At 41.6% G+C, this 26,263-nt stretch overlaps 1 protein-coding gene across 1 annotated transcript in view; it reads left to right on the top strand.

Annotated features, from left to right (window-relative positions):
- The window catches only part of RCAN2 (regulator of calcineurin 2), an 88,608-nt gene extending 62,709 nt beyond the window's left edge, over positions 1–25,899 (top strand). Inside the window, exons 3-5 of the mRNA XM_086745213.1 lie at positions 7,683–7,856; positions 9,934–10,105; positions 18,722–25,899. Coding sequence (XP_086601339.1) covers positions 7,683–7,856; positions 9,934–10,105; positions 18,722–18,882 — 507 coding nt within the window. The 3' untranslated portion in view covers positions 18,883–25,899. The remainder of the gene's footprint in view (positions 1–7,682; positions 7,857–9,933; positions 10,106–18,721) is intronic.
- The last annotated feature ends 364 nt before the right edge of the window (positions 25,900–26,263 follow it).

Below are 26,263 nucleotides of genomic sequence, written 5' to 3'. Positions count from 1 at the left end.
TGCAGATGCCTCCAGAACAGCACTGGTGTGTAAGGGTAACGTGGCAGCTTTTGCAAGCCACGGACAAGGCTTTGCGGCTGGTGTGGTTCACTCTGGAGAGCAGAGCAACAAGGTCACTTAGCATCACGTCTGGAATGCACATCTGTGTATTCTTCACACAGTAAATCTTAAAGGTATTAGGACCCCCTTTAACAGGATTGCAGTAGTGCAATCGGTCTCAATTTAACCAAAAAGCGCAAGATTTAATGCATTTTTTAACCTGCCCCTCTCAAAGTCCAGCCTTAAAATTTATTTTGGCTGTTCCATTTCATCTTTGGCTCACAATTTACCTGACCGCCACCTCTTAAAAACAACAGAAAGCTGAGCACAGAACAACAAACCGCATGAACTGGGGTAGCAAACATGGGTTAATTTGTTGGTGTACCGAGACAATTGTGCAATTTTGGTAAAGGCTGATTAGTGCTGTGCTTCAGGCTTGTTTCACCCCTGTCTCAATGCTCTAATCGAACTTCAAGAAGTGTTCCAAGGTGAGAAACACCCTTTTAGACCATACGGTGACCAGGCGGTCACTGCAGAGCACTTTGTAATTCTGCTTGCCTGACAAAATGGCTAGTGTTCTGTGTTTATTTTCACCCCTTTCAAAATTTCTCACATGTAGAAATGTTACCATCTTAAAATGTACGCTTATGACGGGTGGAAGGAGAGATTTTTCTGATGCATTTTTTCATTGCTGTTTCCACCGATGGGATTGTGTGTGGGATTCCCTTTGATAAGAGAAGAAACTTCCTGCAAAGCAACATTCAGACAGTAGTAGTATTTTATTCCAATAATACCCTGTCCCACTGGTGAGGAGGGAGTAGGAAGATCTCACGCTCTTGGCTACAACTGCCTTCAGTGAAAGGTAAAATAAGAAGCTAAGACCTGGAGACCTGTGCCTTAAGGTGATCTCTGAATGATACATTTGTGTTTTATCCTCCTGCCATTTCCTAAAGGCATGAGGGCAAGACCATGGGAGTTCTTTATTGATCATCATCGGTTTAAAGTATTTCCTCCCTTTTCAGCACTCCTGGAATTTTAAACTGAGAATCAATAGTCCTTTTTATGTGTGCTTCCAAAGTTCCCTGGTAGGTTTTACCTTTTTAGAAGCAGAGACCATTGATCAGGCTGTTGTTTACACTGCCTGCTTGCAGGAGTTCTTGCCATTTAAGGAATTTTCCTATGTGAGCTATATAAAGCTGCTTGCTTGTTTTCTGTGGCTCATGAAATAATTGTTAAAGCACTTGAAGTGAACTCAATTCTTCAAAGTTCTGATTAGACAGATTGGAGAGATCAGAGCCTTTTTTTCTTTTTTTTTTTTCTTTTTTTTTTTCACTTTCAGAACTACAGAAATGCATACTGCTGTCCAGTAATCTTTCCTTCCTATCCTGTTCATGACAGTAATTAGCCTTTTTGCTACTTCTAGTCAATGAGATTGTGAAATTTTACAGGTCTAGCGCTAAATCGATTTGAGCCTAAATAATTTAATAGGCAGTCTTTGTTTCCTACCAACACTGCTGGTTATTTTCTTTCAGATAATCCCTTTCCCTTCACATCATTTAGTGATTTCCTTACACGTTGATGTAGCAGGAATCACATTGTACCTTAGTTTCTATTTCCCAAGGAGAGATCGTCTACCTTTCCCTCCTGTGGCAGGCTCACCACTTCTCTGGTCATCCTTGCCGTCGTCGTCTGTTGCTCTTCCAGCTTGCCTCCATCTTCCTTAGTCCTGGGTGAGAAGAGCCATACCCTACATCCAAACTAGCTCATGACAATACCCTCCATGTGGCACTGACATATCCCAATCCTGAAATTACTTACAGAAGCCTAGAAAATATTAGCTGTATTTATTTTTTTTAAATGTGTGCCACTTTAGTGATTCCTTTATCCTCCCCTAGAATTAACCAGTACGCTCATCCTCTTTGTTCTAAATGGGGGATTAACCTGTTGGCAGAATGTTTTTGTTACTAGACTCTTTGGTGCATAGGCTCCGTGTGTTCTTATCAAATTGCACCTTTCTTCTTGCACCGCATGCGAGATCTGCAGTGTTACAACCAGGGTGACTGTGTGGAAACAGAAAACATTGCACTCTGAGACTTAAGTTTATTTCTTACATGAAAATTTCTGTCAGTACAGAACTAATTTCAGGAAAACCGTATTTCATGACTGTCAGTTATGTCTCTCTATTGTAAAATTATGTATATACATTGCATATAAAATCTATATTACATTATGTATATTATAGAATCATAGAACAGTTAGGGTTGGAAGGGACCTTCAAAGCCCATCCAGTCCAACCCCCCTGCCAGGAGCAGGGACATCTCCAACCAGATCAGGTTGCTCACAGCCCCGTCCAACCTGGCCTTGAATGTTTCCAGGGATGGGGCATCCACCACCTCTCTGGGCAACCTGGACCAGTGTTCCACCACCCTCAGTGTAAAAAACTTTTTCCTAATATCTGCTCTGAATCTACCTCCTTCTATTTTAAAACCATTACCCCTCATCCTGTCACAACAGGCCCTGCTGAAGAGTCTCTCCCCATCTTTCCTGTAGGCCCCTTTGAGGTACTGGAAGGTCACTATGAGGTCTCCCCTGAGCCTTCTCTTCTCCAGGCTGAACAGTTGTAAATTATGTTTCACTGTTGTATACAAATACAGTTACTTGGATTCTTTTACATAAACAACAGGAAAAATTAAAATGGGAAAAAATGCTTGCTTTATTTGCTTACAAAACTCTAGGAAAAAGGATTAGACTAAAATTTTAAATCATAGCCATCTCCTAAATCAAATGTGTAACAAGGGTGATAATGAGTGTAAACAGACTGAATAATAAAATGTTAATTTGTGTTCTGAGTTCTAGGGCTCTAATCCAAAGCTCGCGGATGTCTGTGGAAAGACTTCCATTGATGTGAATTAGGCCTTGGCTTTTGTCCTGAATGAACACAATACCAGTGGAGCTACTCATGAAAGAAATGTTTGGAAATAAATCACAGGAACACAGAACTGGAAGGAACTTGCCGTGTCACAAGCCAATTCACTCGCTAATTCAGGCAATCGTGTTTTACGATGCTTGTTGTGTCGATACTTTGTCATAGTCACTCGCATGAACTAACAAAATTCAATCTTAAAAAAAAAATAATGTTTTGCCACTGCTGCTGTAATTGGAAGGTTGTTTCTGGATCATGACTGCATTTGAAACCTTCTTTAACTTCTGGCCTAAACCTGTTTATGCCAATTGTTTCTACTTGTTTCATGCCAGCATCGTCCTTACTCTGTACAGTATATTTTGTTGTTACTCTACAGTTCTGGGAAACTACTGATGATTGTCCCATCTCCTCTCAGGCTTTGCATTGTTTTGCCAAATAAGTCAGGCATTTTCATTTCTTATTTGGTAAGTTGTTCATTCCCTGTAGCCTTTGTCTGAATGTATTCCCATTTGGTTTAATCTGCCTGGGATACAGACAGCAAAACCTGCATTTTTAATGAGGTGCCACAGTGCTCTGTAATGTTCTTAATACTTCCCTTCCTTTCCTGGAAATACTTTTCCAGATACATCCAGTATCTTGTTTGCTTCCTTATGGCTGCATTTCACTGATCGCTTTTATCCTCTGACTTTTAAAGGATCTTGGTTCCCAGGTGAGCTCCCATTTAGCAGCAGAAATAGTTTTTAGTCTGGGACTGCGTAGCTTTGCCCTTCTACTCTGAGGCTTTTAGCTTGTGTCTGTTCCTCCAGTGCTCTGTTTGTCTTCTGCATTGGCTGTCGTAAATGATAACCATCAAGCTTGAGTAATCAGCTGCCTTAATTAGTATGTTCCTACTTTGTGCTAATTTTGTTAATTAAAAAAAAAAAAAGAACTGTAGAAACTGCTGGAGGTGGTGAATGATGTGTGGTGGTGAATGATGTGTGATGGGAGCTGACGTTAGGTGACAGGAGAGAACTGGTGAAAGGTGCCCAGTGCTGGGCAGAGGAACAGCGAGGTGAAGAGAGGGCACGGAGCCCATGAGGGAGAAGTGAGAACTTCTGCAGTACTGGTCAAATGATGGCTATTCACTTTTCCTAGAGCATTAACTGGGTCTTGGAGACATACTTGGGATGGATGAAGACATGCCAAAAACCCAGAAATAAATGCATTGCTCATGACTTTTCTGCATTTTGACTTTTTAAGAGTAGCAACGCTGCTGCTTAACTTCAGACTTTCCTTTATTTTTTTTTTCCCTCTGGAGTTTTCAAAGTATTCTGAAAGTTTAAAGACTTACTTTTTAAAAGCATTTTAAAAATTCTGAATCCTCAAAGCGCTTCAAAAGTCTTGAATTGAGAGGATTGTGAGTATTGAATAATTTATCCACAAAACTTAGGAGAATTTGCTTAGGCCGTTAAAATGTATATAATGCATAGGTTGGAATGACTCTGAAAGACTTTTATCCAGATAAGTATATTCAGCAGATATTAGAAGTCATAGGCAATAGCAATTAAGGCATAAGGTGTTTCCTGGGAATTAATATGAAGCTGGGAGGAACTGGGATGGCTCAAGATGCAGCTGAGGGCCATTAACTGCAGCTGATGATTAATGACCTCTGCTGAGGTCATAATTACTATCAGCTGAAAATGTAGAAGAATTCAGATGTATGAATCTTTTTAGTGGGAGACGCAGTTTCAGTTGGTGCAGTAGGTGTGTCCCCACTGTGGACAGACTGCCCTGTATCAATATCAAATAGGGGGCTTGGTTTCCCCCCTCCTCACAGCATTTTTAGGAGCATTAATCAAAGCTAGCTCTCTAAAGCTGTGCCAGTATCAAATTGAAAAGTAAGCAGAATAAAGTCCATAGCATTTTAATGTTCTCCCAGTATTACATTTGGCATCCAGTACTTAATCAGCTTTATTTAGAGGTACTCCCATCTGTCCCTTGCAGTCCCTAATGAGAATGTGTCTCAGTATTGTCCAGAAATGTCCCAGAACATTCCTTGTGCTCACTGTTCTTGGACCCACTTTTGAAATCACCTCCTCTTTTCTTCTGCATTATGCCCACAACCAAGGTCTGGGTTCTGGGTCGTCATAGAGGACTGGCCGATGCAAGAAAATACCGCTGTGTCGATACAGGGAGAATCTGTTTCCTAATAAATAGTCAGTCGTAACAGATACTTCCCAGTGTCCAGACAAGTCCATGCATGGTTTGTTCCACAGTTGGTGAAATATTTTTTTAATATGATTAATTACTTCATTGTTCACGTGGAGGGAAACTGCGAGCTACTCCAGGAGGCTAGGCAATGTTCACCTTGCTGCTTATTTTTAGTTTATTTGACCTCAGTTATAATACCTTGATCATTGATACATATGTATGTATATATAAAAACATAAATACCTTGATATCTCATATATATATATATATGTATTTACTTCAAGGTGCTTTTAAAAAATACTGAAGATGTCTGAAATAGGTAATATAGGTAACATAAAGACAGAAGCTTTGATTAGTTTAGCCACTATTATATTTTATTTAAGTTATACACAGTACTGCATGGTTTTGGATGCTGTGTAAGTCCTACTTTGTGCATATGCTGATCCCCTGTCCCTTTCTCTCCCTTCCCCCACCCCCCTTCCCCTGGTCATTGTGAAGGCTGTAGCATCAAAATTCCAAGCAAGACAGGACTGAGATGGCTGCTGCTTTTGGCTGACCTTTATACAAATGCCACTTGATGTAGACTTCTGCTCAGGAAAATGGAATTCTGCAAAAATGCAAGCAAAGTGGTTTAAAAACATAAATCAAGTATGAAAAGTTGACAATTTGAACGTTCGGTGGTATGACTAGACCCGCTTGTACAAACCTATCAACTTCATGCTGTTTGTGGGATGGCTGCATGCCTTTATTCACCCTCAACCAAACCACTGAGCACTCTCCTCTTTTTTTTTTTTCCTTTTTTTTTTTTTCCTTCCCTCCTCTAAAGTATCTCCTGTGGTGAGAGGAAGAGGTGAGTGAGGTCAGGCAAAATGAAATGAAAATCATGAAAGCTTAATAGACCGCAGGGAGGTTCCTTTGAAAGGGTGCCAGAGATGGAATATCAGTTATGGGGCAGAAGACCACAGAGTTGGCAGCAAATGAAAGGAGATCTGGTACGTGCGCGTTAGTGTTTCATACTCCTTACCACAAAACTGGTCCGTTTTCCCAGTTAACTCTTTTAACACAGGTGTCATGCTGACTGTAGGCACTCCCACAGTGCTATTAGTGCTCCCTGATGCAGCTTCACTGTGCTTCAGGATACATTTTTCTAAGTAGTTCTGGATTCGTTGTCCTGCTTGTAAGACCAGCAGATGAGAAGTGAAGTACTGATGAGATTACATAAATTGCATTTTCTATTTCATCTTCTGCAGCCTCTGTCAGTTATATACTCTAAGGGGTAAGAAATTGTTTAACTGGATGAGAAGAAAAGAAGTTATATTTTAAAACATGTAAAAACGTGCTTACTTGCAGATATATCAAAGAAAACATCAGGTTATTGTAATTATTCAAACCTCTCCACCTGACATCAAAGCCCTCAGTATATGAAATGGTGTGGCCAATCATCTCAAACACTTTTTTTTTTTTTTTTCAGGATAAAGAACTCTTAAAAGAAGGGGCTTTACTCTGGTTGATTCTCCGTTTTCTAACACTTCAAGTCTTGGTTGCAGTAGTTAAAATGCTGGGACTTGGTGAGACTCGCTGGATGGCAGTCTAAAATCTGAGCAAACACAAAGGCTGGGCTAAATGCGAACTGCTCCCTTTCAGTTTTAACATTTTATGAATCTGTGCTTGTGCGAATGAAGAGACCTGTGCAAGTGTGTCAGAACTGATTTAAGGACTTTGGTTTTATTTGATGATGTGGGACTTGTCCTCTGTGTGCACATAATTTACAGAGAAATTGTTGAGACAGTCTGATACTTCAGGGCTGCTAACGTACCTTGGATTTCTGTTGATCTCTAGGTCCGTAGACGTTTCAGACTCTTCTTTTACAATGTTAAAATGCCCATATTTGTGTCATGTGTCTTTGAACATGGAGTTCTACAGCTCAACATTTTAAGCCTGAAATTTGTCTTTGGGACAGGTCACTGTTTTCAGTTATCTAATTTTTTCCCCTGCTGCTACAGGAACTCTCAAGGAATGAGTGTTTAACTGTGCTTAGTATTTACATGACAAAACATCCAGAAAAATTTAACATGCAATACAAAATGACCCTGCAGCATTGATGTGAACGCAGCCCTCAGTTACAGCGGCCCTGACTTTGTCTGCTGACTCCACTGTAATTCAGCACAATGTTTGCTTTTGTACAGATGAAACCACAGGTGCCTGGTATTTTCAGTCACGTGCTTTCATCTTCAGTTCGTAAGTCACTATTACAATTTTACTCAACTTTTACGAGAAGTTCAATAGCTGCTGGGTTCTCAATTTGAAGACTCCTTCCCCCTGGGTTCAGCACTTCCAGACCAGTGCTTTCCTTATTATTATTTTTCTTTTCACAGAGCCTTTATCAGTCTATGGACACCCACCCACAAAGGCCACAGGCTGAAACCTCCTGGTTCAACGCTTGTTGTCAAGTTTCAGATTCTCCTTTGACACAGACTGATGTGACAAAGCACAAAGTTAATCTTCAGCGTTGTTTCTTCTTCATTTGCAGGAAAAATTTGAAGGTTTGTTCCGTGCCTACGATGACTGCGTGACATTCCAGCTGTTCAAAAGCTTTAGGCGCGTGCGGATAAACTTTAGTAGTCCCAAATCAGCCGCTCGTGCCAGAATAGAGCTGCATGAAACACAGTTCAGGGGGAAGAAGCTAAAGTTGTATTTTGCACAGGTAATGAAATCCGGTATCTACTTCTATGTTAACGTGCAGCTTTTATAGAAACATTGCGCAGTAACACTGAATAAAAGCAATAAAGGTTTCTCCCATGCGCAGTCTCTCTGCTGAAAGGTCACTCAGACATCCTTATGTTGCCTGAGCTGTACCTGCCCCGTGGGTCTGCAGTACATTTAAAGGACTACTTGGGACCCAAGTTACTTATTCAGTGCACAGAAGTTACACAGCTTAGAACTGATTTACAATATTGAGTATTTTCTGTAGGTAACTCTCTAAACTAACTATTAAAAAAGCGGTAGTGTAAAGTACCGTAAGTTCATTAAAAAAGTAGAGCGGAATTACTTATTTAAGTGTCACCCTGAGCCACAGTCAGGCTTCCTCCTACCTTTTTTTTTGCCCTTACTGAACACAAGTGTGAACTTTCTAAAAGGACCTCAGTAAGCTCATGTGAAAGGAAGATGGTGGGTGAGAAGAATAGCCCCAGCCTGGGGGCATAGGTGATTATATCCATCTGTTGGAAGTGTCAGATGGGGGTTTCAGTTCTTCTTGGCCATGGGTGGGAGAACCCAGATGGCCCAATGTCCCACAGCCTGAGTGAGTACTAGGCCTCAGCCAGGATACAGAAAGGTGAGGGAGGTTGAGAACCTGACCACCACCTCTTCTGAATTTATTTTGGTAAACTGCTGTGGCCATTCTAGCTTATGAGATACTCAGTAGTACTTACAAGCAATGTACGTATGCTTTGAGATGCCAGATTGGTCCTTCAGAGGTCTTAGGTTAAGGGCAGGCTCATTTGAAGGTATCAGTCAAACCTAAGAGCTTGGTCAGAATAGGAGCTGTTTTGAGACTAGGCAGAACCAGAACCTCAGGAGGATGGGAAAGTACAGTTGTGAAAACAAAACAAAACAAAACAATATGCTTAACAGGTTAGATGAGTTCAGAAGATCTTGCAGTTGGATTTAAGTGTTGACAATCTACCTCAATACCATGTTATATGCCTTAATCTCCTAGTTCTGGCTCTGATTTTTTTTGTGGAAAGGTTTCAAAACCTGCTGTAAATCAGATCTGAGAATCATTTCACTCTAAATGCATAATCAAGAGGTTAATTGAAATCTTGGGATAACACAAGAAAAAGAAAAACGTGCATTATAGTGATTAGTTTCCATATCTAAGCTGATTTTCTGCAAAGCCGTTTAGGTATCTGCACTATGCTCTCCAGTGCATGCGTGCGTGCAGTCTTAAAAGAACTTATTTGTGTCCAGGGAATGACTGTATGGAAGCAGCCGAGTGTCCAGAGCAGTGTATGTTTACATGGACCGAAGCCATGCTTGCGAAGCACTTGCAGAACCAGAAGTTCTGGGTTACATGGAGCTGAGAGACCCAAACTGGCTCTCTGCAAAACCCACTTTGGTACAGCAGGGTGCTGCCTCAGGCTTGCTGTCAGGCAATTGCAGTTGATGGCTTCTGGGCCCGAGCTGGTTGTAACCTGGCTCAGGTGTGGTTGTAGCATAATTCATTTATGTTGAGGCTTCTTAAAAAAAAAAAAAAAAAAGCAGGAATTAAACTAGATAATTTAAGTTGGAAATAAAATGAGAACAATTAGTTGCAAATGACTAAGGAACATGATAGATTCCTTTATCACTTCAGTTAAAGAAATCAAAGCTTCAGAAACGTTTCTGAAGTTACTGATAAGGCCTTGCTGTAGGAGTGACTGGTTTCTTGTCTAATGTCTGTTTTTGTTCAGGAGTTTAGGCCAGTAGATCACAACAGTATCTGCTCAGCCTCAGAAATCTCTGAACTAGCAGCTGTGGATACCAAAGTTTTACATTTACCCTCAGAGGACATACACAGTAGGCACAAACATTGCAGCTTTGCTCACGTAACAGCCCCCCACAGTGTATTTACTGTAGAGGAACCATCTGTAAGGTTGAGATGAAATTAATCTCCAGGCCTCCTCTGCTGAGACTGACACTGAAACCCTGCCTGGTGGCATTTGGTATTAGAAGTGTATGCTTTGAGTAATCATTCTGTTTACCCATCCTATACTAAAAAAGATATTTCTTATGCTTTAAAGATTCAGACCTCCGAGACAGATGGAGACAAGCTTCATTTGGCACCACCACAGCCTGCAAAACAGTTTCTCATCTCGCCTCCAGCCTCCCCACCTGTAGGGTGGCAACCAATAGATGATGCAACGCCTGTCATCAACTACGACCTCCTTTATGCAGTTTCTAAGCTAGGACCAGGTAAGCTTGCGGTCCTTGTGTGAAAATGTGTCAGAAAAAGCAGATGAGAAATAGCAGCGTAGATGATAACGGCAGAGGTAGTTGGGGTAAAGCCTGTAAGTTGTGTTAAAGCTTTGGATTTAAGTTGATGCATGCTAACTGGTTCTTTGCTTAAGAATGAGTTTTACCACATTACATATGGTAAAACGTACAGAATTATATCTTACCTGCAGCCCATGAGCCCTATTTGATTGAATAGCAGATCAAAGCTTGTTTACACAGTTTATTGTGCTTGGATTTGTGCTTAGATGAGACAACTGATGGTTTATGTGGGGACTGGACAAATGCTTGTCCATGAACTTGAGGAGTTTTTGTTTTAAATCACATCTGCTCTGTCCTGCTTTCCAAGATGCAGAATACCTCATCAAATGTTTAGGCATCACTGCATCTCCACCAGAGTGGAGAATCTCTCATGTTAACAAGTTTGTGGAGAGAGAACTACCATTCCCCAATCCTGGCAGGATTGCCTATTTTCTGTTGAAAACTGTATGCGGAAGGAATGAGCTACATTGTAGCCTCTATCAAAATAGGTGGGATGACAATGGATAATGCAGATAGACTTTCTTCTATCTCCCCATCTTCAGCTAATGCCAGGAATTGAAGCTAACTGGGATTTTCAAAACAATGCTTTTCCTTAGAAAATGCTCATCTGATGAAACCAAACCTTTTCATAGGAGAGGATTACTTTTGATTTCATTCAGTCATCTCTACAAATATTTTTCTTTCATAGCATCCTCTTAAAATTTTCAAAATGGCAAAGATTCCAGTTTCAGGTCTAAGCAGTATCATTTAGAAATTAACTCTAATTTACATTTGTAAACCATAAGAAAAAATAGCTTGTTAAATTATTTTCATATTGAAATAAAACACTTCAGATCCAATCTAATAACAATTGGGGGCGTGAGCTCATGAAAATTTATCAGAGTTTATTTTCAAAATCCTTGTGGGATGAGAGAATTTTTTTTCTCCCCAGCTGTACTGAAGCTACTGCTTTCTTGTTCTGAGACTAGCTTCCAGTTGCAGACACCTTATCACTGGGGCTTTTCTGTAACTGCACCAGAGTAACCCAGAGCTGAAGTGTGTGGGGTGCAGGAAGAGATGTTTTGTGATTTACAAATATCACAGGATATTTGCAGGATCATCTCATATCTTTTTCACGTGGGATCTCTCACAGCAGGAAAAATAGATATAGAATCACAGAATCGTAGAATGGTTGGGTTGGAAGGGACCTTCAAAGGTCATCTAGTCCAACCCCCCTACAAGGAGCAGGGACATCCCCGACTAGATCAGGTTGCTCAGAGCCTCATCCAACCTGGCCTCGAACGTTGGATATATCAGGAGAACATCAGCAATTCTGTGTTTGACTCCCCTTCAGCAGGAAAGTCCATAGAAAAGAGCTGTCGGGTTTAATGCTTTGTACTATCCTGCATATTATTGTTTCCAGAATTGATGCTTTGCTTCTAAACTGCTGAATAAAAGAAAAACAAAAAACTCTTTTTTTTTTTCCTTTGATGCAGCAGTGTTATAAATGGAAACATGTAAACTAATTCCCTAGCTAGCTGGGTAATAAATCAATTCCTATTCTAGAGCAGTGGAATGTGAAATATCACTCATTGTCCCACACTCTGGGACAGCTTTGCGTGAAGGTCATATTCACCCGTATTTAAGGAGCCTGCAGGGAGCAATATGAAAAGTCATTATGTGCTCTCTGCTTTCTATTTTTAGCACTTGTTAGAGAGATCAATTTTAGTTAACTGCAGTGGCGGTTTTAAAATAGTGTTGCAGTTCTCAGTCGTGCATTTACTATGTTTAGAATTTCATTGAAAAACAAATCCCACCAAAACTCATTTCTCTGTATCGCATCAGAAAACCATGCTGCTGTACATCAAATAACAGTTAGCCTCAGCTAAGTTAGATTTTTTTTTTTCATTCAAAAAACACAAATAAAAAAACATAACTATGGCTTATCAGCTATCAAAAAATACTCACTGGCACAGTTGTTTACAGAACTGTGAATGTTAGAGCCTGGCTTCTACGTCATTAACCTGTGAGGAATCTTTGCTGTGTTAAATACACTGATTTTATAAGATTAATATCTGAGGACCAGGAAGAATCATTTGAGCACGTAAACAGTTTATTTGTATGTCCTCAGTACCGGATGAGTTTTACTGATGTACTTCACTGGGAGTGTAAGGTACACCACTTGGACACAGACCCAAGCTGCTTTCCCGTTCCATCAATACAGGTCATCTGCCATAATCATCGGAGCCACAAAATTAGAGACTAAAACTGTCCCTAGGCGCAAAGGCTGGGAGATTCGCTCCAGAGTAACATGAATAGACCAGAAGCCTGTTAACAGATTTGCTGTGTGTTGTCTTTTTCCAAGCTCGGTTTTGGGACAGGGTTTTGTTTTGTTTGGTTTGTTTTTTTTTTTGGTGTTTGGTGGTTTTTTGGTGTTTGTTTGTTTGTTTGTTTTGGTTTTTTGGTTGTTGTTTTTTTCAGCATTGTGGCTGCAGCAATGGCTGCCTGGCATCCCAGAGGTGTAACAGAAAAGATTTTTTTTTTTTTTTTTTTCTGTGCACAAAGAGAAGCTAGATTTTGGTCCCTCAATATTAAATTGAGATCGGTGATGGTGCATTTACTTCTTAGAGAAGATCATAGCATATTTAAGTAAGTTTCTGGTTGACTGATGTATATTCTCACTTTCTGCAGATGCAGAATTGAGCTTTAAACGAGGCATGAACAGAATGCCATAGACCTGTCAGAGCCAGGAACTGTGACCGTGCCTGGTTCAGACCACCAGCCTACATTTTTTCAATGTATTTCAAATAAAGAAGTGTCATCAATAATCCCTTTGATGAAAAGCACTTCCACTGTCCACAACAGACTGCCCTGTACTTCCTCACTTTCTAACTGCGCTCCAGAGTGCCTTTCCCTGGGATCTCAGGTGCCGTCCTGGCCTCCCCTTGCCACTACCAACCCCTGCCTGCTGCCAACGCTGCAGTTGCCCAAATTGCCTTTTTCCCAAGGCTTGGATTCACAGATCATGGCTCCACTGATGAGATCTGCACTGCACAATAACACACACTATAGGTCAGGGTCCTGAGTGCTTGTCTGCTCCGTGTGCTCCCTGGTGTGATTTTGCCCTCTGTCAGTTAGCACTCGCCTCCACAATTTCAGGCAATATTTGAAAAACAGTGCAGGCTGGGCACCATCTCCATTAGCCCATACAGACAAGTTTGTACCAGTGTCAGTTCTGCCCACGATTCCCAGTCCCTCATCAGCATTCCAGCAGGCTTTGCACCTCCTAAATGCCCTCAGGCTACACTCCAGGTCATGTAAAATACATTTTTCACATTATTGAAAGCACCATTCTGAAGTGTTACACGTAATGGCTCTTAGGCCCACGGTGTTACCTCCTGGGACACAAAGGAGACCCGGCACCAGTCTGTGCCACTTCGCTGCTGGGTCTGCAAATGATTAGTGGTCAGAGGAGGGGATGGGTCAGGGCATAATGTTTGTTTCTGAGAAATTAAGATGTAGCTGTTCCTGCCGTACTCTAGTTGGGCCTCTTGAGGAGGACGCGTAGCTCCTGCCCCGGCTTCGCCCTGGGTTTGGCTCACCCCTGCACAGGGAAGAGCAGAACCCTGCCCAGTAAATGCTGCATACAGGGATTTCAAACCATGTCTCGTATGGCAAGTTTTCTATGTCCAGGTGTTATTCTCACTGATTCAAACACTAAATACTTAATGTGACTTTCAGAGAGGATTGCAGTGGGTAGAGGGGCAGGCAGATGCGTGATGAGTTTTCCATCTCCATCCCTTCTCTCTGCTGTGTTCTGTGGCTGCTTCTGCCCTTCCCTCCCGTTACCAGGGGCTGGGTACAGGAGAGATGCTGGTTGTAGAAAGTGTTCCCTTTGCCTTGTTGTGTTCATTTTGTTTAGTGGGGGGGCGGCTCCAGTGGCAGCTTCTGTAAGAAGCTACTAGAAATTTCCCCTTTGTCCAGTGGACTCGTCCAGGCCTAGGGTGGACCCGCTGCTGGCCAGGGCCAAGCCAATTTGTGACAGAATGTTCAATGATAACGCCTCTGATAATGTATTTAAGAAGAGGAAAAATAAAAAAAAAAGAAGTAGTGAGGAAGCTGAAGCTGCTGGGGCAGAGAGAGGGAGGCGCGAGCCTTGTGGGCCTTGCAGGCCTCACCCTCTGGCCTCCCACCGGGAGGCCAACTGGGCCCAACTTGGCCCGGCCTGGCTGCAAGAAGTGGAGAGGAGATGAGATGTGAATGAGATGTAAAAAGATCCTGAGAGGCGTCTGCCAGCCTGTTGTGAAGAATTTTCTTGTGAGGAACAGCTGCAGACACCAAGGTCAGGAGGGGGAGCAGTAATGCGGCTCCTGGCCAAGATTCCCCTGCAGCCTGTGGTGATGACCATGGTGGAGCAGGTTGTCCCCCTGCAGCCCATGGAGGCCCACGGAGGAGCAGAGATCTACCTGCAGCCCATGGAGGACCCCACGCCGGGGCAGGCGGATGCCTGAAGGAGACTGTGGCCCATGGGAGGGACCCCATGATGGAGCAGGGGAGGAATGTGAGGAGTTCTTCCCCCGAGGAGGAGGATGAACTGGCCCATTCCCTGTTCCCCTCTCTGTCCTCTCGAGGCAGGGGTGAGAAAGTAGAGACAATAGGAATGAAGTTAAGCCTGGGAAGAGGGAGAGGTGGAAGGAAGTTTTTTTTTTTTCTCTTCCTCATTATCCTGCTTTGGTTTTATTAATAATAATAAATAAATAGTTTTCCCCAATCTGAGTCTGTTTTGCCCATAATGGTAACTTTAAGGATCTTTCCCTGTTCTTGTCTCAAACCTTGAGCGTTTTGCCTTATATTATCTCTCCCTGTTCCCTCAGAGGGTGCTGGGAGTGAGAGAGACACCACATAGCTTAGTTCCGAGTGGGGCTAAAGCACAACAATTGTTCTGCTGGCCAGGAGAGCAGAGTGTCCTTCTACTGCAGCATCAGTAAAGAGATTCCAAAGGGCAAATCCTCCATCTTGCATTTGGCAGATCCACGCACTAGAGGTATCATACAGGATCGGTTGTTGTATCTCTTCTGGTATAAACATGGACATGCACAAAGGACTACCTGTTATTTGCACCATATTATTTGCAAAGTACTTGGATGAAGGGACTATAAGGGGAAGATATTTTTATGGTGCTGATGTCACGTTTAACATGGAGTAGACAGCTCTTAACCTTTGATCATGAGTCAGAATCGGGGATGAGGTAGCTGCACAGTATCATTGCCATTTTTTTTCATTTTTATTAAGGATATGAACAGACTCTTTGCTGGACAAAAGAGCCTCATTAGACCAGAGATGCACCATCAATGAAAGGTCATAGTACTGATTCACAAAGGGACAGAAAATCACATGCCATTATTTTTAATTCTGAAGTATCATTTCCTTTTGTGCTGTTCTTGTGGTCATCTCTCTTGTGCCATCTGAGGCTGTGGGTTTGCTTGTGATTAACGTGGTCACAAAAGGTAGTGCCAAGTGGCACAAAAGCAGCTAGGCCCATTGTTGAATGGTGAAACTTCAAATTCCTATTTTTTTTCTTAAGCACAGCAAATTAATAGAGGAACATCACTGCTATTTTCAGGGGTTTGTTCGGAACATGTTCTGACAGATCTATATGGTGGAGGTGCCATAGCTTAATTCTTCCCTGCACGATATCCTGAAGGCAGAGTATAAATGTTAGAGCATACTTGATAAATTTTGTGATATTTTTCTGAGTAAATTTATGTGAGTTTCCAGTGTTTATCTCAGCTTACCTGAATATTTAGACAATTTATTTTTAAGGGACAGAGATAGCCCAAAGGCTGCTGGAGGAGAAAGACGCTTCACCCCAAGGGTCCTTTGGGTCAGCCTTTAAGAAATCTGCAGGCAAGTGGGAGAAGCAGGAGTGGTGAGGCGAGGTAGGGCCTGAGAACGCAAAGGAAGCCGCATCAGAGACAGCTGAATGACGTAACTGGACAAATGCTTGAGTGATATTAACTACAGAAGTTGGTGAGTCTTAACTATGCTAACTCAACTTGCTGCGCTTAGCTTGGGGCAACCTGTACCTTGTAAACATAACTGGATTGCAGTGATCCAGCCATTACTCCACTAGCTTAACTACTGTGGATTTAGCTCAATTTTTATTTATTTATTTATTTTTTTAATGCTGGAGGTGCTTTTTAAGAGGCAAGGAAAAAAAACAAAAAAGCAGAAGGGAAGGGGAAATCTGGTTGTATCTATTGGGTTTTTATTTTGTACTTATTACCTTAGTATTTTTTCTGTGAAGAACAGTTACATTTAGGAACAAGAAACAGCTGTATAGAAGTCCCATAGTTACTATTTCTAGCTCAGCCATAAAAAAGGGTTTTTGCAGTTTGAGCCACAGTTCTGCAGGCATGAATAATCGTGAGTGCAGAACTGAGTCTGCAGCTCATTTATGCTCAGAAATAACTGTATGCCTTAAAAACCTAATTTATGTGTGCATCACATGTTGATTTGCAAAGTGACATTAATTGCTGTTGCAGTTACTTGTGCCAGAGGCATCTGAATATTTTTCCTTGCGTCTGTACTTATTTCCACTGTTCTTTTTTTCAGCAGAAAGAGTCCTTCTGGGAAGGATTTGAACGGTTAAAGAATGTGGCATTTGAACTGGGATTATTACCTTTTAAGAGGGCAGTGAATCTGATTTACGTCGTGGTGCTGGTGTACGAGGAAAGGGCCCAGTGCTGTGTGCGCACAGCGCTGCAGAGCTGCTTGGAGCTGACAGTGACCAATGTAGCCTTCAGTGCTGGTTGGCAGCATTGACGTCAGCCCGTAGCTGAGAAATTAGCTGAAGCCCGCAGGGAAAATAGGCAAAGAAAAACCATATAATTTCTCAATGCAGCACAACCGAGCTATTTCTCTTTTTATATTTTAGCCTATCAGCAAGACCTGTAACGCTTTGCTCAATTTGGATTCAGAGGAAAGGTTGCCAAAAATAGAGCAGTTAAATGTCAACATTAATGGTATCACAGCAGTAAAATATTTCTCACAGCAAGATGCCTGACTTTTAGCTATTATTCACTAGTTGCCTACTATTTTTTAGGCAAAAATGCAGCATGCCCTCAAGTTGCAAGCCACCCAGTCTTATTTGGACCAAGAATTTGTTAGCACAAGTAGCAGGCAATGACAGTCCTGGAACTGCATGTGCTAATGCAGGGCCAAGCCTGCAACCCCCTCCTCACATGAATTACTCTGCTGAAAAGTTGCTAATAAGTAAAAATCTAAATTAGTAACATGAGAAAATTGCTTTGAGGTAGGGACTGCCATTTCACTTCATTGTAGAACACCCAGCACTGCCAGGTTCTGCCTGGGATGCATTTAGGAGCTGTTGCACCACAAGTACAGGTCAGCTAGGTATACTGGGACCTCACCTTCCTCATCTCAGAATATTTTGCAGGCAATATGCAGCGGGTTTGGAGCAATCTTATGAAAAAAAAAATCCATGTTATCAGGTGTCCGTGTGGTGACTGTAAGCCTCTTTTAGTTTAACTACAGCTTCTGCTCCTTGCAGGGGGTTGGACTAGGTGACCTTTAAAAGTCCCTTCCAACCTAACGATTCTATGATTCTGTGATTCTGAGTCTTGGAGATGAGAGTGATGACAAATAGTTTGAAGGGAAGCAGCACATTATCTGGAATGGTTTCTAGTTTTTAGTGCTGTTAATGGATGTTTGTCACTTCTGAAAGACCAAGTCATCCTGTCAGAAATGTCACCATTGGGACTTTTTTTTCTTTATTGTATTAAATTAATTCCTTGCAATTTAATAACCAATGCCTACTTACATCCTGTGTGCAATCCAAAACACATGAAGTGCCAACAGACTGAATGCAGGACTATGTCCTATGTCTGATCCTGATTTTTGTTTGCTTGCTTGTGGACTCTTTGCAGGTGTGTTTCCACCTAAGCCATATTCTCCTCCTTGCAGGAGTACTGAGTGGAGACTTAAACATGGAGTGTACATAGTTGGAAAATCTAATGTACTTTTCAAGCATTTAGCCTGCTAGTGAGCATTTCTATATTGTACTCTGTAATCTCATCTGTAGAGACAGAATTTGTTACAGCCCCAGTTAAAGAGCTGTGAATCTCAAAATCCGGCTGGAGCAGATAGATTTTTTTTATATATATATTTTTTTAAAAAATATTTATTTATTTCTGGTGCAATTGGACCAAGTGTTGATGTCTGTCTGAAGGCAACAAGTTGCAGAATCTAGTGGACTTCAAATGGCCACTGATATGGGTGCAAAACACCACTATGGACACTGGTGTAGTTTATTAAGCTTTACAGACCAATGATCATTGCCTCCCCGGGGCAGGATCCCCAGAGTCTGTTGTGACAGCTGCCAGTGTAGCCATGCTTGCCCTCACCTCTGTTTAGGAGCAGCACACACTCATCTGTCCTGTGCAGGTGCAGGATTCTGCAGTCCAAGAGTGCCATGGTCTATGCCGATACTCAAGACTGTCATCTTTTGATCTTACTATTTTTCTCTGCTTCCAGGAGAGAAATACGAGCTGCACGCGGGAACAGAATCCACTCCCAGTGTGGTAGTGCACGTCTGCGACAGCGACATGGAAGAAGACGAGGACCCAAAGAATTCTCCAAAGCCAAAAATCATTCAAACTCGGCGCCCCGGTCTGCCACCTCCTGTATCTAACTGAGCCTCTCCGGCAGAAGCAGCACTTCTCTCCTCCAGCACAGCTCTTGGTTTTTGTTTGCTTCCTTTTGTTGAAAGGCAGCCATTGCCTTTTGAGTACCAGGACATTAAACTCATTGAAATCCCTTCACAGTAATCAACCTATGTAATAAAAGGGCTAGGAAAAAAGATCTTTGCATATGTAACCATATCACACACCAACTAAATTTTTCTGGAAAGGACAAAACAAGGTTGAAGAAACAAGGGAGGGTTTCAGTCTGAGGATTTTTTTCACAGCTGTAATTTGCATGCTGAAACACCACTACCAGAGAGATCGTTCAGGGTGGGCAATTAGGCAGATATCAGACCTGATATTCAAACTCCCAGAAGACTTGCTAGTGCCCTTCATCAAGCAGCCTGCTCCTCTGCCCTCCTCAGTTCCCCAGCAGACCTTAGTCTTTTACCTTTTCTTTTTTTTTTTTTTTTTTTTTTTTCTCTAAGGGAGGGGTGTGTATCTTGTTTTTAATCTATTAGCAGCTTGGTGGCCTTTTCATCTCCCTGGAATTCTCTGTAAGGAATACTATTTTTGCAACATTTTTAGAAACAACAGAAAAACACCCTCTTCCACCAACAGCTGTAGAGTACACTGGTCCTTAATGGTCACAGGGAAGTGAGACAGAGCTCTCTGGGCTGAGGGGAGAGGCAGCAGCTTGCTGGAGGGTCTGGTGTCTTTCAGTCCTTCTCTCTAAGGAGGAGGGAGCCGGAATATCAACAGGTATTGTAATTTTATCTTCCATAAAGGGATGAGAGGTACTCCTCTCTGCAGAGGAAGAAAGAGAAGCTAACTGACTGCTCATTTAAGATGGGATTCATTGCTCTCTGTATTAGCTGTAGGTTCTAGTAATGAATGGCTGAATGCTTTCCTAGTGGTGTGTTGAATAGCCCTGAAACTGTTAGTAATTACTTGTACATCTCTAATATTCAGACCTTTTCCCTCCCCACTTCCTGTGCTTTAAAGCCCTTTTTGAGCTGTATGCAGTTTGGCTTTGTGGAGGTGAGGAGAGGTTAGTTGGTGTTCTTTTGTTGTTTGTTTTTTTTTTTTTATCTTCTTTTTTTAGGCCAAAGAAAACAGGACCATAATTACACACGTGAAATTTGACTGCATGCAATTGAATCCCCCTTTTCACTCTGTCCTGCATGTTTCTTTCACTTGCAGTGTATACTGGGTTACAAAATCTGTTCTGTGTTTTCATCATGGCTGACAGCAGACAGATACTGGATTCCCTGTCTGGCAGACCTTCCGTGATGATTTTTTTTTTAAAATGCATACTTGTCATTTTGAGAACATATTTTCTAGACATTTGAGCTCAGATTTTGCATATATTTAAGCATGCGCTTAATTTATGCACATGAGTAGTTCCACTGAAATTAATACTGCAGAAAACTGAGCATATGTGTAAGATACGGTGGGATTTTTAAGCTAATTAGCTGCAGCTGTACTCACAAAAGTGACTATAAAATGGCACAGTGAGAGTCCACAGTTTAAAATCCTTTACAAGTTAAAATAAGTAAATACATCTTGGAAGCTCATTCTAGGATCTGAAAAGTCAGCTTAGGTTCTGTAATCAAGATTTGCATCGTAAAACCTAATGATCTGGTTTCTGAGGCAGCGTTCTGTTCCACCCTTAATTAGCAGTGAGGCTACAGGCTTCAGCAGGGTCAGGTCCCCCTCGCTCTGCAGTACCTCCAGGAAGAAAAGCGTGTTGCTTTGTCGGTGAAGACAGGAGATGCCATTCTCCAGAGGCGTGGTGAGGACGCTCTGAGAATGAGGACTTACCATTCTCTCATAGTTCATTCTCTGACCACCGCAGCCCCGTAATGCTCCTGTTTAGATCTAGTGCTTAGCATATATCTATAATGTGAGACTTGTTCCTGCATTACGGACATCATCGTGCGTGTGTTACACTAATAGAAGCACATTAAATACAGAAGAGACTGAACAAAAATGAGGCTTTAGTATCCTCGTGATATCTGTGTAAAGTTGTCTTAAAGTAACTCCTTAGAGGTTTTGCTTCAATTATTTTTTCAGTGATGCATTTAGAATTTATTTAAATAAATAAATAGTCAATCACTGCCCTAGGACTATAACCTGATGTTCCTGTTGAAAACACCATCATAGGCCACCTACAATATTTCAGGAGTAACACCACTGTCTTTTTTGAGGACATACAGAATGCTAACGTTCTTGGGGTTCAGACGAGTATAAACAGGGAGACTAAGATTTAAACATGTTGAGATTTTTTGTTGCTATATGCTGTATAGAAGAAGTTACTGGCCATGTCCTCAACTGGTGTAAGCAATCAGAGGTCATCGCCAATCAAAGTTGTTTTTTTTTATGTGCAAAAGTGTTGGAGGCCAAATCTAGTCCTTGTATCCATGTACTCAAGCGTTGGAGAGACTTGGTTCTGAACTGCCGACTTTGGCCTCAAACGATGTATAATAACTATATTGCAAATTAAAGCATTGCATCTTAAATGTTCTTTCCTCAAAATGTGTTTTCAGACAGATCTAAAGACAGGCCCCATTCAATGACTACTCTTTGTCTGTATAAAACTGTATCGTACTACCCAGGAGGGAGTGGAACATAGCTCATTGGTTAATGCACAGAAGCAGAAACACAACCACAAGCCTGAAAACTCGGAGCAGCCCGTTGTAACTATAGTCAAAGCTTATATACCACCTTTATATTACAAAATAGGGTCATCATAGAAAAACGTTTTGGGTATTATGGAATAAAGTCCCTACGATAAAAGTAAGAGCATCTGTGACTCTGAAGAGAACCTGGTATTTTGCTAAAGGCTGGTTCATGCCTGGCACGGAAGGAAGGCTTCTTTCAAAAAATGCTGACCATCTGGAAGAGAAACTGTCCTGTTTAATTCAGTCAGTCACAGGCAAACCCCTTCTTTACTTCAGAGGGAATTTTCTTTTGACTCAGTCCCTCTGACTTGCGCTTTCCACAGGGTGTCTGCAGCGCTAAACTAGATTCTCTCATGCCGTAATACTCTAAATACGAATGAAATCTGTGTTACATCACAGCTTCTGTGCAGCAGTGACATAGACAACATCCTTTTAATTTCGGTTCCGAAGCAGGAGCCTGCGAGCGGCTGGCAACGGTGCCCTGGGCCCCTCTGCTGGGTGGACCTTGCTGCTGCCTTGAAATTGAAGGAGGAAATCAGGGGAGTACAGTTGCTGTTTCTGTTGCTCGCTGCCTGCTTGTCCTTTCTGGCCTCTGCAGATAGGAAACTGAAATTTTAATTATGTATGTAATTAAGTATGGTTAAAAGGATGAAATTAGAGAGAAAAGGTATTTTGGAATCTGTTCTTTTGGAACAAAAGAACAAAGAATTTCTGTGGCCTTGATTTTTGTAATTAAGACAAGGTAGTACAAACTCCCCCTTTCCTAACATAACGTACACACTCAAGTACACTTCGTTTGCAGTGAAAAAACATGGCAAGAGCATCCGTTCCTCAACCGTAACAAGACTACAGACATAGTTATTGTAAAGTACTTTAGATTACAAAAGTGTGCCCCATGGATACATTGTTTAACATTTATTTGATCCTAAATTGGGTGGGAGGGTTAGGTGGTTTTTATTTTGGTCTTTTCCCCCCTCCCTCCCATTCAGCAACAGCGAAAAAGCTTTCTGCAAAAAGAAAGACCGCTCTCTGTACAGAGTAACAGACTGAACCGTCTTGCAAGACTTGATTACAGTGGTGCATCTGAGCACGGTGGCCGCTGATGTTAGCATTTCCATTAGATTGTACATACTTTGGAAAGATTCTATTTAGTCATATTTTATAGGAGTATTAAACAGCTATGGGCTAATTAATCACTTTTACACTTGTATAATTCAGAGCTTAGTTTAAAAAAATAGATATGGCAAACTATTTTTGTGTTCTGCTTGCGCTGGCATTTTGAAAAGCAACATTTAAAGAGTGAAACCGTATTAATAAACTGACTGCGCTTTTAACTGCTAGAACTGAAAATGCTTAAACGTGTGACACAGGCCAAACTGTGTTTCAGTACAAATTAGGAGGGGGAAAATAGCCCTCTTACTGGCAGGGTATGCCATGTTCCATTTTCAACTGCAGTTTTAGAGAGTCACATGAATTTGCAGTGGTTTGCTGTGGATTTGGCTAGGTGTACGCAAAAAAAAACCCAAAAAACCATGTAGTGCAATCCCTGGTGAGCAAAAGCACATCCCTGACAGCTGTCACGGGTCTTGCTGTGCTTTTATAATAATGGGTAAATACAGTGGGCATGGGTGCTTGAATAAGGAACACGACATCCAGCTAGTGCCCAGGCTGGGGAAAAAGTTCCATTAGCATTAATTATTACAAAAATTGCAAGGAATTGTTTGTAGCCTCTTGCATTAATTTGTACTGGGTCTTGCAAGGATTAGAAACCAGGAGATGAGTGTGCTGAGTAACTCTCCTGTGAAATTCTTGTATTTGATCACTCAGATCTGCATTTCGATTTTTTTTTTTTTTTTCCTGGTGCCTGGCCTAAAAAGCTTAGTTTCTCAAAGGATGATTGTTGATGATTCTGAAAGTTAGATCCATCTAAGAAGTCTCGTTGGAAATCTGAGCTCCGAGCTCATGGACTGCTTTTGAAAAGACAGGCCTTAGCACCTGTGTTTTGATTAGAAAAAGTAATAATAGTCATCATCTTACGGAGTACTTTAGAGGTAAAATGCACTATAGGAGGCCCGATGTGTTCTTCAACGTTGAGCAACAAATGAGTTTTCCCAGCTACAGTACGGTTCTCCATCGTATGCGACTGAAACGTTGCATTACCCACGTGCCGACTGTGGCTGTTTTGTCTTGCTTGGCACTGGACACAGCACCTGGAAATAAGCTTGAAGGCTTCAGTGGTAAATGGTAGGGAGCTGTATGTCCCAGAGGATCTCAGGCTTCTCTTTGGCTGAGGACGTGACTGTCTGTGTGCGTATAACTTCAGTACGCACTAAATTTGTACAGACAGACAGGCAATATTTATTTACACTGTGCATGCAAGTGATAACGTGCAACCTAACCCTGCACGATACTGAATAATCGGAATTAAAAGTATTTCTCCCAGCTGCAGCAGGGGCATGACGCTTCCATGGCTCATCCCTTGGCTACTTAAACGTTCTCTATACTTCATTACTGACAGTATAGCTGTTGTTCTTCCTTGTGCTGCCTCGGTTTTTGTCCTAAAGAGTTACAATCAAAGCAAGAGAAGCGGTGATGGAAGAAGGATGTGTTGGAAAGTGCAGAGCAGACTCCAGCTCTGCAGTTGGTCTGTAGTTACCAACCCACTGATGATCACCTCGGCTTCTTAAAACGGATTCAGCAACTCACAGGGCTTGGGTCCTTCGGTCCTGCACTGCCCAGTGATGAAATCTGTGGTCAGGTTGTGGTGTTACACTTCTGGAACAGCTTGTTTGAAGTGCAGGCAATACTGTCAGAGATCTGGGGAGCTGCAACAAGCTTTCTGTGGATGAGGGGATTTAAATAGGTTATTATGGATATCCCGAGTGAAGTGCATTGAGATCACCTCCTCTAAAGTATCTTTACTAAATTTATTTTTGTTCCCTCTTTAGTGGTAAACATTTAACCACTTATGATTTTCTCTCACCTACTAGTATGAATTTAAGACCTTTGCATTTCCTTGATTTTCCTCTGCCCAAGAAATCATATTTAGTTCTGTTTTACCAAAAAGCAAAACCAGGTATGGATTAAAGTCCCAGACAGACCTTTGCTTATACTCATCCTCATGCAATGCTCTTGAATAAATAGTTATGCTAGCAAAAAACTCCCCAAAAAACAAACACTGCTATTCCTGGTTTAGCCTATCTTTGGGGGGGGGGAGGGGAGTACAGCAGCTCTCAAATATTGGAGGCTCCTCTTAAAAGGAGATGCTTTTTGAAATGTGAACTGTATTTTTTTTTTTTAAATACATGTAGACTGTGGTGTTCAGGGGTAAAATTAGAAGGGAGGAAGCGCTGCAAAAGCTCTCTCCCAGATGTCTGTTTGAACTGTCGAGTGTATTTGCTTTAACTTGGAGAGGGCAGCTTGCAGGTAAAGGTAGAACTGCAGCAGCACTCTCAAGGGAAAGGTAAGAACCTGGAATTCCTCCACTGCAGAGATGCTCAAGAAGCATTTTAAAAAGCACCTTAATTCATCTCTCCCCTTTTGTCGATTTGTTCAGTCACTACACAGAGCTTCTGGGGCTACAGCAAGAGTCATCCGTGTGTTCTTTTAATATAGGATTGTGTGCTGATGCAGTAGCTACAAAACCTAGCATAGGGGGCATTTGTTAGTGAGATCCTTGCTGGAGTAAGGCTGGGAAAGCTGTGAAGTGCTAAGCAGCCTCAGAGTTAATGCAAAATGAAGACATTCAGGACCTTAAGACAGACTTCAGGATTTAAATCCATGTAACCAAGAGCTGTATTACGAGGGGCCCATTTGCTGTCCCCGAGTCAGGGGCTTCCTCACCCACCTCAGTAAGAGTATCCTGCAAGAAGGATTAAACTTCTCTATTACACACCAGTAAATCAGCCTTGTTTTAACTAATTATTGTAATTTATCATTAATCTAGTACAAGAAAGTTGTGTCTACGTTAGCGTCACACAGATGTGTTCTCTTCACTGTTCGGTTAATGAAAGTAAATGTTCTGAATCCATTTTAGAGCAGAGTTCTTGTTCAGAAACTTCTGAGAAGAATGTCATCTGTAATGACTGATGGATCCTTAAGTGTCGATTTGGCAAGTTGTCCTACTGTGGGTAGCTGCAGAAATATTTCATGTAAGTTGTAGATTTAAAAACATTACTCATGTTTTCATTCAAGTGTCTGCATTTCTGACACAGATGTGACATATCTGTATATATTATAAATCAATACTATTTTTAACCACATATTTTGTACAAATATTCACATTAGCTCTGTACTTCAGTGAAAATCTATTACAGTATTAAACATTTTGGTGGAATTAGCAAACTCCTTGTCTATGCTTTATTTCCATTTTATAAGTTTTAAACAGCTGAGCCATTTCTTACATCCAAGACAAATACTCTCATTTCCAGCTACTCAGAAAAGTGCCTTAAATCCATAGACACCTCTACCCTCTAGTGACTAATTCCAGCCACTGCAGAAGCGTGCAGTTTCTCAGAGCTCTGGACCTGAGTGATGAAAGCCCAAAATTAAAGTTGAACCAACAGTAAATGTGAGTGCTATTTTCCTAGTTAATCAGAGTAACCATTAGCGCGAGACAGCACATTGCAGCCAAGCAGAGGTTTCAGTACACAGAAGTGCAAATTTATAAGGGCTTGTTTCTTTTTAACCCTTTTCTCCAAGGCTGCTGG

This window comes from Chlamydotis macqueenii, chromosome 3 (genome assembly GCF_036417535.1).
Source record: "Chlamydotis macqueenii isolate bChlMac1 chromosome 3, bChlMac1.mat, whole genome shotgun sequence".
In the NCBI taxonomy this organism is placed as follows: domain Eukaryota; kingdom Metazoa; phylum Chordata; class Aves; order Otidiformes; family Otididae; genus Chlamydotis; species Chlamydotis macqueenii.
This window is presented reverse-complemented; position numbering and strand designations above follow the sequence as displayed.